Source organism: Rosa rugosa, chromosome 4 (assembly GCF_958449725.1).
Source record: "Rosa rugosa chromosome 4, drRosRugo1.1, whole genome shotgun sequence".
Taxonomy (NCBI): Eukaryota; Viridiplantae; Streptophyta; class Magnoliopsida; order Rosales; family Rosaceae; genus Rosa; species Rosa rugosa.
In genome coordinates, this window is record NC_084823.1 from 14224174 (window position 1) to 14238082 (window position 13909).

Genomic DNA, 13909 nt, shown 5'->3' on the forward strand with positions numbered 1-13909 from the left:
CGCCCTCGTGATCGTCGAAACAAACCCAAGCCTGCAGAGGTGGCAGGTGTGGGCCTTGCTGCGGAGGAGCCAAAGGAGGACACCCTTTCCCAAGAGGGTTCGAGTAATAGTTCTTACACTATCTTAGGCGGATGCTTTTGCTGGGATGTTGTTGGGATGTACACTAAGAGGGTCTTTAGGCGTCATTGCTTCATGTTAGTTGCTTTGTATGGGATGATGTAGGTCTGTATTTTTTCTTTTTGTGCTTTTCTGTTTTGTTTTATTTAGTTTGGTTTCTGCTTTTGGATTTTTTGGCTTTGAATAATTTATTGAGGGATTTTCGGATCCCTCTAACTTGACAGAGAAACGTCTCTATTTGTAATGGAATCTGATTCCGTACCCCTCAAAAAAAGAAAGAAAAAAATCCCTCCATCATATAAGTTGAAAATTCTGAATTTCACTAGGATTATTCATTTAGTTTTTTACGGAGATGATATTTGAAGGTTGTATAGTTTTTCCAAAGAAATGCGACTCCATATTAGAATTTGGAGAGCACCACTACGTTCTTGCTTAAAGTCCCACGCTACTCCCTACTAAACTGCGAACAACGACGCAAAAAAAATGCTCAGGTCCTTCGCCAAAAGTTCCCTCCACCTCTATCTCCACCAAAACCAAAACCAAAACCCAAAAACCCTCCACCTCCTCCTCCTCCGCCACCTCACCACCCTCAATGCCTTCCCTCCCCAAAACCCCGCCGTGGCCCCCACCAAAGACGACTACTTCTCCGCCATCCACCACATCACCAACATCGTCCGCCGCGACCACTTCATGGAGCGCACCCTCAACAAGCTCCGCATCTCCGTCGACTCCGACCTCGTCTTCCGCGTCCTCCGCGCCTGCTCCGCCTCCGCCACCGAGTCCCTCCGCTTCTTCAATTGGGCCCGCACCCACCACCCCACCTACCACCCCACCACCCTCGAAACCGAAGAGCTCGTCAAGACTCTCGCCCGCTCCAAAAAATACGAGTCCATGTGGAAAATCCTCGACTCCATGAAAACCCACCACGGTTTAACACTCTCCCAGGACACCCTTTGCTTCATTATCCAAGAGTATGGCAAGCACGGCCTAATCGACCAGGCCGTTGAGCTCTTCAATCGAGCTCCCAAAACCTTTAACTGCTTGCAGTCGGTGGAAGTTCACAACGCTCTGCTCTTCTCTCTCTGCCAGACTAAGCTCTTTCACGGCGCTTATGCCTTGGTGAGGAGGCTGATTCGAAAAGGGCTCATTCCGAATAAGATGACGTATTCCATTTTGGTCAATGCTTGGTGTTCTAATGGGAAGATGAAGGAGGCGCAGCTGTTCTTGGAGGAGATGAGTGAGAAGGGGTTTAATCCGCCGGTTCGAGGCCGTGATCTGTTGGTTGAGGGGTTGCTCAATGCTGGTTATATTGAGGCTGCCAAAGATATGGTAAGGAAAATGGTGAAGGAAAACTGTGTACCTGATGTTTCTACTTTTAATGCATTGCTAGAAGCTATTTGTAAGTCTGGGGAGGTTGAGTTTTGCATTGGTCTTTATTGGGAGGCAACTGGATTGGGGCTTTGTCCTGATATTAATACTTATAAAGTGTTGATACCGGCGGTTTCGAAGGTTGGGAGGATGGATGATGCATTTAGGCTTTTGCATAATGCGATTGAGGACGGGCACAGGCCGTTTCCGGGCTTGTATGCCCCTATTGTTAAGGGGATGTGTAGGAATGGTCAGTTTGATGATGCATTTTGTTTCTTTAGTGAGATGAAGGTCAAGGGTCATCCTCCGAATCGGCCGGTATATACCATGTTGATAACTATGGCTGGACGTGGAGGCCGGTTTGTTGAGGCTGCGAATTACTTGATGGAGATGACTGAGTTGGGGTTGATGCCGATTTCACGGTGCTTTGATTTGGTCACGGATGGATTGAAGAATAGTGGGAAGCATGATCTGGCTAAGAGAATTGAGCAATTGGAAGTTTCTCTTAGGGGTACATGATGATGCTTCATTTGAGTAGTGGAATGATGATGAGTTTTTGCTCTTCAAGGATGACTATTGCGTCTGCCATTTTAGTTAAGAGACAATGGTAGTTAATCAAAGAAGAAATGGTATGGATAGGAACCTACCGGAGTATGGAAAGGAGGAGTGAAGAAAGAATCATCCATTCAGCCGATCAGGTAATGACAATATGATACACATATGGAACTTCATACTTCTTTCTGGAAAACCACCTTGATGGCTTAGCATTCTTCTAATGATTCAGATTAATTGTTATTAATTTTCATTTAGCTCTTTCAAATTCTGTCCTTTTTTGTTGTTGCAAATGTTTTTCAAGCTTTGTGTTGATGCATTTGCAGGCCAAAAGGTTTGGGAAGACAGAGAGTTGGTTAATAGATCTGGTGGCAAAGAGCCGTATGTAAATTCAGTTTCTTTGTATCATCTTAACAAATAAGTTAATTTCTTTGATATCTAATAAGATGTGGAATACATATATTTTTTTTGAATTGGTTCTTACCGGTGGTCAATGTATGGAGTGGTATGAAACTCATTCTCACGATTGTTCCAAATCTTTTTCAATGAAGCCTTGAATCTAAGCTTAAGAGTTGAGAGTGATCCAGTATAATCCTAGGCAAATTATAATATAAGTTACTCTAGTTGGCATTCTTGGATGGTCATCCATTGTTGCAGAATAGCTCTACCCAAATAAATATAGGAAAAAAGGTTCATATTGTCTGGTGCATCTCATTTAGTAAGTGCCCGGGTTCTATATCTCTGAGCCTCTGACTGATATGATTCTTGGCAAGGTATAATTTAAGTTATTTTGAGTTGGCACTGTTGGATTAACCAGAGACTGTACTGGATATTTACTATATACTAAAGCACCTGTACTGTTCCTAAGCATTGCTCATAGCAGCAATGGAATGGCCGTTTTGCCCCCGAAGTTCATTATGTAGCGAGAGAAAGGCTGAGCGTTTTGTAGTTTGTTCGGTAGACTTCCATCGACTATAGCTATCCAGCTCTGAGATACAGGCGTGGCCATCAAGCTGTCCGATAGAAGCGTGGCATTAGATGCGAGTATCGACCGCATCAATCAGGATCTGAGATACGTAGGTTGGGCTGAAAACGAGTAGGAGAGGTTGGTTTTCTATGCTGATTTGCCAAATTTGAGATTTAAAATTTTTGATTTGATGTCATCGTAGGTTGCTGGGGGTGCGAAAGAGAAGAGGAGGGATTCAAGATTGTGGTGGACTTTGGGGGAAGAGTTTGGGTTTGTTTCCGGAGAGGTGGATTCAAAAATTTAGATCGAGTTTGGGGGATAGCTTTTAGCAGGAAAAGAGGTGTGTGTTTGATTTGGGTTTGTATGTGTTGTATTCTGAAAATAGAACCCAAAATTAAGTTGTATTCTGTTATGGATTTAACAGTTATAACTGATCTGTTGTAACCTCCCTTCTCAATTCTTCCTTTTGTCTACAATATTTTGGTTAGTTTTACATTTGAGTGTGATCCAACTTGGCTTCCCTTGCTTATGTTTCTACATCCATGATCATAAGTGATAGAGAGACCCTTCAGTAATTCACATCTTCAGTGTAGTGAGGCTAGCATACTTTAATTAGTTAAAGCACCATGTAGCATCACTCACTATCTTAGGGACTGGCCTTATTCTTATGCTTCCTTTTTGGCTGATAACCATGTTGTGCATTAGTGAAATATGTCTTCGTATTGAACTATGTACGTGTACCTAAACTACTTTGTAGTGATGAAGATTGTGCTACCCATCACCCTATCACTGATCACAAATGTTGTGATCGTTGTTGCAGGCTTCGGTTTGTACAGTTGGTGTCTTCATAGCCGTAATAGTCATTGTTATCAAATCCTCGCTCCCATAACAATGCCATCGTATAAATATCCCAATGCTGATGATGTTTAGATCAAGCGTCCGCCTGTAATGAAATCACAGTCAACAAAGAAAAATTGGCATTATGGAATGCTAGGGTACTGGTTTCTAAAGAATTTAAGGTTTATGTGTGATAGTTTGCATATTAGGATTTGATTGAGTTTTGTGTCTTTTTCTTTCTATCCCAGTAACTCTGCAATGAAAACCCCTTTCAGAGTTTTTGTTTTATTTCAAGATATCCTGTTCAGAAATCAAAGATTACAGCCACTGGTCTTTTTAAATTTGAATATCTTTACTGTCTTGAGAATAAAATTTTACTGTTTGTGTCGTTACCTTGATAACGATTAATTCAATTATTGACCAAATTGAGTCGGATTTGGTTAAGGCAGTGTTTTCCATTTTGAATGCTTGATATTGTCAATTGTGTGCTTTGCAGGAGGTTCATAATAGGAAGTTGCGATACAAAGCTCCTAGAATTGCTGGATTGTAAAAATTGCTTAACTCTTGGACGTTGTATATGCTTATGTAAGGTATCTTTTTTTTACTTCTCCGACTATGTATGAACTATCAAAAGTTATACGATGTTTTGCTATTGCATACAAGTCATGAATGTGATCTGTACACAAATGGTAGAAAGCAATTAGAAGCTCAGAACAGTTAGTATGAAGCTTATGATTACACTGCTGAGTGGATAAATTACTGTTAGGTTTGAGGAAAAGATTTATACTGCTGCTACTAGCAATAGATTCATGTATATCTATGATTTCTTGATACTTCCAGGTCCATTATTTTTTTCATTCTGTGGTTAGTTAGCAGAAATGCAGATTAATTCGCAAGTCCGATGAGCTAACATGCGGTTAGAAATGTTTAATTATCGTTTGTGGTGGTGAGAATTCCTGAAATTGTCTCTGTTTGTTTATTGTAGTCAAAGTTGGAAAGTTTAGAATATTGAAGTTCATTTCTTGATTAACTGAATTGAAATTATTGTTTTTGATGTAACTTGGTGGAAGCCTATGAGATGGCTGGTCAGTAAGTCTATTGTTTAACTGGCTTTCTGCCTCAAAAGGCAATATTTTCTCAAACCAGGTGGCAGAAAAGAGAGCTGCATTCTTACCATTGCTGCATTTTGGATTGCAGGACCCTTTGCTTTATGGTCAGTTAGGATATTTTTGCTCAAGTTTGTGATCACCTTTGAATTATGCTATCAATTGTTCTGAATGGTATCTCATGGTAAGTGAGCAGGTGTTTGGCCAGTTCAAATTTGTTTGATATGTTTTTTGTCAGTTCAGCTTTAGGGATAATGAATTCTATTTTTGTATTTCCTGTTGTAAATTTTTGAAACTACTTTGAAATCTTTCATATGTTACAATGTTCACAGTGTGTGCACAGTGATCAAACCCTTCATTGATGCAGGACGATAGATTTTCTTTTTGTGGGTTTTTGGGTTTGTAATAGTCATCTTCGCTTTTTCAGGGAAAGTGATAGTTCGTGCTCTTGAAGAAAATGCTAGAGCTTCCCACAATTTGGACACTCTTTGAACTACAGAGCCGTTTGAGAAAACACCAATTCAGGTAAAGTTGAAGTGGATAAATTTTTGTTTTTTTTACAATATGCATCACACTCATCCTTTTTTGCATGGATACGATGCTCCCTTGAAAAGTCATGCTATGAAGTAGCTACACATTTTACTGTCATGAATTTGTTATTTGATGGTAAGTCCTCAGAAAGCATGCTCCTATTCAGTTCCACATGCCATAATAAGCACACTAGATCTTCCTGATATCTTAAAATTTAAACAGTCCTGTAGTACAATTGCTTTCTGCTGTTTCAGATTGTACGGTGCATATTATTTATGTTTCATAATTGTTAGTTTATTACATGGAATAAGAACCTGTAGGTTGTTTAGCATTATTACTAAAAGGCATTTCCAAATCAAAACACTGCTGATGATAAACTTATGCTGAAGGAATATTAAGCCTATATATATGTCAACAGCTGAATTGAAAGTATAAATAAAACTATTTAGGTTGAGTTAAATGGAGCACTTGAAACCCCATGTTAGCAAGGATTTGGTGCATGCATGGTCATATAGTATGTTGGGATTTTATCTGCAAGGCTTTTCCATCATATCTGCTTTCCTTATTCTACAGAGTACATCATTCCAGGGTTGTATACAGAATTACAGATCGAATTAAAATATGTTCATGAACACACCAAGTCAAACAAGTCACAGATAATAATCTGTGCCATTAAGTAACCTCAATGCAATATCTCTGCAGCCTGAATGTACTTGATACATATTATGACTTTTCCAGATGCCTGATGAAAAAAGTTGATGCATTGATGAAAGCCATGGAGCGGAGTCTATGACAATAAAGAAAGAACCTGTAGCTAAAGATAAAGAAGCTGCAACAGCTCAGGTGGATGCTAACAAAAAGAAGAGTTTATATAAACTCATCTATGAGGTTGTAATTACTTTTCAACAGCCTCAATACCATTCTTTCCTTTTGTATTTTGCTTCTGTAATAGCATCCTTTCAAACATTAAAAATTTTCAAATCTGATCTCTGAATATATGATTGATTTTATGATTTACTTCTAATTGCTGGGGATAACAAAAGCATCTTGAATGTTTGCTTACAAGATATTTATTGAAGATCATGTGGAGATTTAGTCTTTATGAGCAATGTGTCCTATTTTTTATATTAAGAACAATCCAACTGCTGTATGCTACTACAGCTAAATTATTCAACTTCAAAACCCGCAGCAAAGCGCGGGCCGCGGGCACATTACCTAGTTATCTACCGAAAGTAGTATAGAAACAGAGGTACAGTTCCTCATGGTGCTTCTCATGTAGTAAGTGCCCATTTCTAAATTTCTGACCATCCATGCTTCATTTAGAAAACACAAATGCAGTCGAGTGGTTAAACCACTATAAGCTTTGTGCTTTTCTTTATTTGGCACGCATAAAAAGTCTGGAAGTCTGACTTTAGATTTTGGCAGTTTTGATAGAAATATAGAAATACGATCCAAGCATTTATGGAAAAATAACTTCAATCTCATACCTTATTAGCAGACTATTTAATCGAGTTAAGGCAAGCTGTGCATGGTTCAAGGAGATAGTGGCAGTTGGAGTAGTATTCATTTTGGGGCTGGTTTGATTAGGATGGTCTATTTGGAGATTTGGCGATGGATGGTCTGCAAGGTCTTGGGTTGATGACTGGACTGGTTGTGGAGTTCTTAGATTTGGCTACTGAATTTAGCCTTTTAAATTTAAATACCCATTTTCCAGCACTTTTGGAATGCCATTCGCTGGGATTCCAAGACTTTGCTTCAGTGCTTGCCTACTTCAGTGGATAGAATTCTCAGCATTCGAACTGCTATGACTGGTGGTGGAGCTGATAAATTGATTTGGAAGCATACTTCAAAAGGGAATTCTGTTCCTTCTGCAGTTCTGCTTAAAGTATAATGTAAGTTATTTTGAGTCATTTTGGTTCCTACAGCTCTAACAATACCAAATAGACATATTCGGAAGCCTCCAGTTACCCAACATTGAAAATATATACATGGATCATGATGCAAGGAAGGCTTGTGACTAATGATTGAAGGCACAGCTGGAAATTACTGATGACAGCACTTATGATACCAAATGCACTAGTATTTGGAAGCTTCCAAGTCACCAGCATTGAAATTTTGTACATGGATCATGGTGCAAGGAAGGCTTGTGATTAATGATAGAAGGCACAGCAGGAAATTAACTGATGATAGCCCTTATGATACCAAATGCACTAGTATTTGGAAGCTTCCAAGCCCCCAGCATTGAAAGTATTTACATGGATCATGGTGCAAGGAAGGCTTGTTTACATGGATCATGGTACAAGGAAGGCTTGTGAGTAAAAGACTCAGCAGGAAATTAACTGACGACCCTTGCAGCCCTTCTTGTCCAGGCTCCGAAAAAAACCATGAGTCACTTGGTGACTGTTACTAAAAGCTCAAGCTTTGTGTATTACTCTGAGGCCTAATAGGTACCTTTTGTTAACTGGGACAGTTGGCTTGCTGCTAACCTACAAATTTCATGGTTTCGCCTGGAATGAGAATTTTAAAGCTGGTTTATAACTTCATACAAGTTATTTTGAGTGAAGCCATGTAGTGATTTAAGGCAACTACCATGTGTAAGATGCAGAAATATCAGCTTCTTGGTGCAAGCCTGACGGTGGGACGTGGATGGTTCCTCCAGGGTGAGATTGGTGTTGGTGGGTGCTGTAAGGAATGAATCTTGGCATACCGAAACATTGACATATAGGATCAAATTGAATAAACAGCCTTATTATTGATAAGCAGCTGATTATGGATGAGTAAATACACAGGGCTACTTCTAGTGAGCAGGTTTCGAACTTTCAATTTTTATTAGCATGCATTGTCAGATTTTTTTATTTAATTAGTTATTTATACAATAATTGGATAGAAAGTTGAGCCCATTTCTTGCTGGAAAAATGCTGGGTCTCGAGGCGGCGACCTCTTCCAGCTCACCTCAGGTCCTGCTCTGAGTGAATAGTTGAGCATCGACGCCTTTGATGTTATCAGTTACGGCCTGGAGCATAAAATATGGGTCTGCAACATCGTCATGCATCTTCTCATACTCCAAAATCACATGCACCGTTGCTTTCGGGTTTGGAGTGGTAATAATTTGCAGGATGAACTTGAAGCTCTTGTAATCATCAAGAAGTTCTCCTTCAACGACTTTCCAAGTTGCTGAATGTTTCTTGCTGTCCAGGGCTTCAATCATCTCCTGGGATACTTTAGCTTTCCCATCTGCATTAGTAAGCATATATATGCAATTAATCAGTTGGTAAAGAAATAAAAACACCCAGTACTATACATATATAATAAAACTTGATTAGTATGTACCTACCTTGGAAATACTTCCAGGATGAGATAGAACCGACTTTTGCGGATGAGGACTTGTCAGCTTGATTAGTTGCAACACCATCAAGTTTGTTGTTGGGTACATGGTGTGGTCTGTGTACAACCATATCATAAAACTCGTCAGCACCAGCCTTGATCTCAATAGCCACCTCCACCTTACCATAATTGGACATTTTGATTTCCTTTATAAACCACACTAAATAGTAAATACTTTAGCTAGGTAGCGTGGAAGCAATACTTGGTGCCTTACAGTTATATAGGAAGGGGAGAATAAAGAGGACCTAGATGGTATATAATCCCCTGCGTATACATTCCACTTCTTTTCTCATTTTTGGGTCTTCAGTTATTTCAGATGTCACATGAATTCGAAACATTCCCATCTATTTGACAGTTTATGATGATAAGTTTATTGGACCTATTATCAATATTTAGGATATAACTTAGCGAGGGATCCACCGTTAAGTGAGGCTAAACCTAATGTTAGGCATGTTAAGCACACCAAAAGAAAGATGTTGTATGCTTTTTTAATCCTGTGAGAACAAACCCTAAAACTTCCTTCTAAAAAAAATCGCCGAAATCATATATGATTTCCACAAAAAATCGTGGATAGGCTTATCGCACATGAATTTTTGGCCAAAATAGCATATTCTTATTTTCTCCCCAAAATTTTTCAACCTTGAACAATAATTTTTAAGCAATTCTAGAACTGACAAAACTAAAATTTTTTGGCATAATATTTCTTTTTTAAGATTTTCAAATTTGGAGAACTGAGAAAATCATATAAATAGAAAATCAAGCTGTCAACCGGAACATATCCTATGAATCATGCTCTACCATTATGACAAGGAGAGTGTCAATAAAAAATAGTGTGGACAAGATTTGGCATGTTTTAACATGCCATGAGTGCCAAACCATGTCATGATAACTTTTTATTCAAAATTTCTCATTCCAAAATTTCACTTTAAATAAAATATGATTCTTAGAACCCATTCAAAGTGAAGGCTCACAAAAATAAAGAATATATATATATATATATATATATATATATATATATATATATATATATTTATTATTTTACTAGTCTGCAACTAGAAAAAATCGTGAAAATAAGAAAACTCGATATTTTTTCCAAGCCGTCTCCATGCTCTATCATCGGTGATGAGATTATGTCTACATTGTAGAATCGCTGTAAATCTGTATGTAATTAGGTTTTTATTTAATTAGGATATCCTGTAATTATGGAAAGATTGTTTCCTATTAGAGTTAGACTACTCCTTTGTACTTGTATATATACCCTCATTGTGGGATGAATAGAATTATCGAATTAACCCTGAATTGAAGTATTCTTTTCTACTTGGTATCAGAGCAGGTTCAATCCTTTGAACTTGCGCTGCATCCTTTGAATCCTGACTCCTGAATCCCGAAGAACACCACAAACCGCTGCGTACCACCACCGTTGAAATCAAACCATCCTGAATTTCAAACCACCATCACCCTACCTTTTTTCGAAAAAAAAAAAAAAAAAAAAAAAAAAATTCAAAAACATTCGTATCCATCTTGAAACCCTTGAAAATCCAATCCTGCGAAAATCATGAATTCCTCAATGATGCAATCAGAGAAACAGGCTATGGGGAATTCGGTGACTACCGAATTTTCTGTTATGGCTCAACGCAAACAGGGTCCTCCAGGCTTCTCAAGACCTTCTCCACACCGTAAACCAAATCCATATGCAAACAAAAGGTGCATTATCTGTGGGGAGTTAGGTCATAGCAAGGAGCGGTGCTATGAAGTGATTGGTTACCCTGATTGGTGGGACTTCACCAAGAAACCGCGAAAGAATCTGGGCAAGGCCGCTGTTGCTACTAAAGAGGAAGTTTACCTAGACAATGCCTCCGCTAATGTAGCGCAGTCAGGTATGAAGGGTAAGGTTACTTTTAATAGTACATGGATAATTGATACAGGTGCATCTGACCATATGACCAATGACCCAAGTCTTGTGAAAAACCTTAGACGTTCCCCTCAAGACGTTGTCTCTACTGCTGATGGTACTCCAACTCCGGTCACCGGAGAAGGTTCTATTGCTTTATCTGATACCTTAACCCTTGAATCTGTCTTAGTTGTTCCATCACTAGCTTATAATCTCCTGTCTGTTGGTCAAGTTATTTTAGCTCTTGCATGTATTGTGACCTTCTATCCGTCTTTCTGTGTGTTTCAGGACATTCTGACTCGACGGATTCTTGGTTATGGTGTTAGAAGGGGGAAATTATATTATCTGGATCTGACAGAGACTGGAAAGAAACAGAAGCATCTTTTGGGACAAGCTAATCAGATCAACGGGGTAGAGAATGCGAAGGAAGCTGTATGGTTATGGCATCGCCGTTTAGGTCATCTATCCTTTCGTTATCTTAAGAAGCTACAACCTCAATTGTTTTCAGTTGTTAGTGATTTGGATTTCCACTGTGACATCTGTGAACTGGCCAAGAGTCACCGTATTTCATATTCACCAAGTCTTAATAAAAGTCCTGTTCCTTTTATGAAGATTCACTCCGATGTCTGGGGTCCTGCGAAAATTTCTTCTCTTTCTGGAGCTCGGTATTTTGTAACATTTATTGATGATTGCACTCGCATGACATGGGTGTCATTACTGAAGAATAAGAGTGATGTATTTGGAATGTTTACCGAATTTCACAAAATGGTGGCAACTCAGTATCAACAATCCATCAGAGTGTTTCAGTCTGACAATGGTGGAGAGTATGTGAATGGCCCTATGATTGAGTTTTGCCGGTCACATGGAATTCGTCATCAAACCTCCAATTCTTATACTCCTCAACAGAATGGTTTAGCAGAACGGAAGAACAGGCAGTTGATGGAAGTTGTTCGTGCTTCCTTATTTGGCATGAATGTACCTCGGTCCTATTGGGGAGAAGCAATAAAATCAGCAGCATATCTTATCAACCGTACTCCTTCACGGGTGATTGAGTTTCAGAATCCTCATCAGACGCTTCATACACTTTTAACCATCCCTTCTATGCCTAATTTGGAGCCCCGGGTGTTTGGGTGCACAGCCTATGTTCATATTCCCAAGCCTCAACGCAGCAAGCTTGATCCCCGTGCCCGTAAGTGTATCTTTGTTGGTTATGCTGACTTCCAGAAGGGTTATCGATGTTATGATCCCCTCACTGGCACTATACATGTCTCTCTTGATGTTGCTTTTCGTGAATCCGAGCCTTATTACTCAGGGGGAGCTTCTCAGTCTTCCCTTCAGGGGGAGAGAGGTTGTGAAGGGAATCCTCGTTCTATTATTGATTTTGATGTCTTTGAAGACTTGGAAAATTTGGAGGATAGATTTGAAGGTAGAAATTCGGAAACAGAAAATGCAGTTGCCGAACAGAGCATTGTAAATTCCAAAATAGACAATGCGACTGCCGAACGAAGTGTTGCGAATTCCGAAACAGAAAATGCGACTGCCGAACGAAGTGTCGTGAATTCCGAAATAGGAAATGTAACTGCCGAACAGAGTGTTGTGAATTCCGAGACAGAAGAGACAACTTTTCTGGATAGTTTGAATCAAAATCAAGACATATCTGAAGCTCACACACAAGATATTTCCCCTTCTGCATCACCAACTGAAGATCCCGGTCAGAATGATCCACCTCAGGTACCCCTAAACTGTAATGAGTCTTCTGGGTTAGAAAGTGTCGAACCTAGGAAATCACAAAGGGTTACCAAGGGAATTCCTAAGAAACAATATGAACCAGATATCAAAGCCAAAGCTAAATACCCTATAGCTAATTTTATGTCTAACCATAGGATTTCTGGGTCACATGCACTTGTTGTTGATCAATTATCTACTGTATCTATTCCTAGTAACGTGCAGGATGCATTGACGGATCCAAAATGGACAAAGGCGATGAATGAAGAATTGGAAGCTCTTCAAAAGAATGCAACATGGGAGCTAGTACCTATGCCGGTTGGAAAGAAGACTGTAGGATGTCGTTGGGTATTTACTGTGAAGCTTAATGCAGATGGAACTATTAATAGATACAAGGCGAGGTTGGTTGCCAAAGGATATACACAACGCTATGGGATTGATTATGAGGAGACTTTTGCACCTGTGGCAAAGATTAATACTGTTCGGATTCTAATCTCACTTGCAGCAAACAAAGATTGGCCCTTGCACCAGTTTGATGTGAAGAATGCGTTTCTTAATGGGAGTTTGGAAGAAGAAGTGTACATGGATGTGCCCCCAGGTGTTAAGAATTACCCAAGTGACGTTAGCAAGGTGTGTAAATTGAAGAAGTCTTTATATGGCCTGAAGCAGTCTCCAAGAGCTTAGTTTGGAAGATTTTCAAAGTCCATGAAAGCCTTTGAATACAGACAGAGCAATTCTGACCATACCTTGTTCATCAAGCGCAAGAGTGGTAAGATTACAGCTCTTATTGTGTATGTTGATGACATGATTGTTACAGGGGATGATCCGAAAGAGATAAATGAATTGCAAAAGTATTTGTCAAAGGAGTTTGAAATGAAGGATCTGGGACAACTGAAGTATTTTTTGGGTATTGAAGTTGCAAGGTCTAAGAAGGGGATTTCACTTTCACAGAGGAAATATGTTCTTGATTTACTTGCTGAAACGGGGATGCTGGACTGCAGACCCATCGAGACACCCATTGAGATGAATCACGGACTTGCTATCTATCCTAATCAAGTTCCAACTGATAAAGGGAGGTATCAACGTCTTGTAGGAAGGTTGATTTATCTTTCACATACTAGACCTGATATTGCTTATGCTGTAAGTGTTGTTAGTCAATTTATGCATTGTCCTAGTGAAGAGCATATGGATGCAGTCTTTCGTATTTTGAAGTACTTGAAGATGGCGCCAGGTAAAGGGTTACTGTTTCAGAAAAAAGATGAATTGGAAGTTGTTGGGTACACAGATGCAGATTGGGCTGGTGATAAAACTGACAGACGTTCTACATCTGGGTACTTCACTTTTGTTGGAAGGAACCTTGTCACTTGGCGTAGCAAAAAGCAGAAAGTTGTTGCCAGATCAAGTGCAGAAGCTGAGTTCCGAGGTATGGCA

The 13909-nt window shown here is 39.4% G+C and overlaps 2 protein-coding genes across 19 annotated transcripts; one reads left to right on the plus strand and one right to left on the minus strand.

Annotated features, from left to right (window-relative positions):
* The first annotated feature begins 538 nt into the window (after positions 1-538).
* On the plus strand, positions 539-6472 carry LOC133744030 (pentatricopeptide repeat-containing protein At5g18390, mitochondrial). Of its 18 annotated transcripts, none has more exons than XM_062172144.1 (7): positions 539-2183; positions 2364-3344; positions 3825-3999; positions 4338-4787; positions 4968-5131; positions 5375-5472; positions 6217-6472. In XM_062172144.1, exon 1 carries the CDS (start codon positions 601-603, stop codon positions 2002-2004), a length of 1404 nt encoding a protein of 467 aa, XP_062028128.1. In that variant the 5' UTR covers positions 539-600; the 3' UTR covers positions 2005-2183; positions 2364-3344; positions 3825-3999; positions 4338-4787; positions 4968-5131; positions 5375-5472; positions 6217-6472. The 18 variants fall into 18 exon arrangements, with proteins under 18 accessions (XP_062028128.1, XP_062028126.1, XP_062028132.1 ...); XM_062172142.1 differs by having other exon boundaries at positions 4338-4431; positions 4682-5131; XM_062172148.1 differs by having other exon boundaries at positions 4338-4431; positions 5039-5131.
* A 1817-nt stretch (positions 6473-8289) lies between these two features.
* On the minus strand, positions 8290-9027 carry LOC133742493 (MLP-like protein 34). The gene is made up of 2 exons (XM_062170171.1): positions 8813-9027; positions 8290-8712 (listed from the first exon to the last, which is right to left on the minus strand). Exons 1-2 carry the CDS (start codon positions 8997-8999, stop codon positions 8432-8434), a joined length of 468 nt encoding a protein of 155 aa, XP_062026155.1. The 5' UTR covers positions 9000-9027; the 3' UTR covers positions 8290-8431.
* Positions 9028-13909: the final 4882 nt, after the last annotated feature.

Bases quoted from the DNA above. Each gene is read 5' to 3' on its own strand.
- LOC133744030 (XM_062172141.1), top strand. From the start codon at position 601: ATGCTCAGGTCCTTCGCCAAAAGTTCCCTCCACCTCTATCTCCACCAA.
- LOC133742493 (XM_062170171.1), bottom strand. From the start codon at position 8,999: ATGTCCAATTATGGTAAGGTGGAGGTGGCTATTGAGATCAAGGCTGGT. The intron at 8,713-8,812 runs GTAGGTACATAC...TTACTAATGCAG, and splicing joins ATCCTGGAAGTATTTCCAAG to ATGGGAAAGCTAAAGTATCC.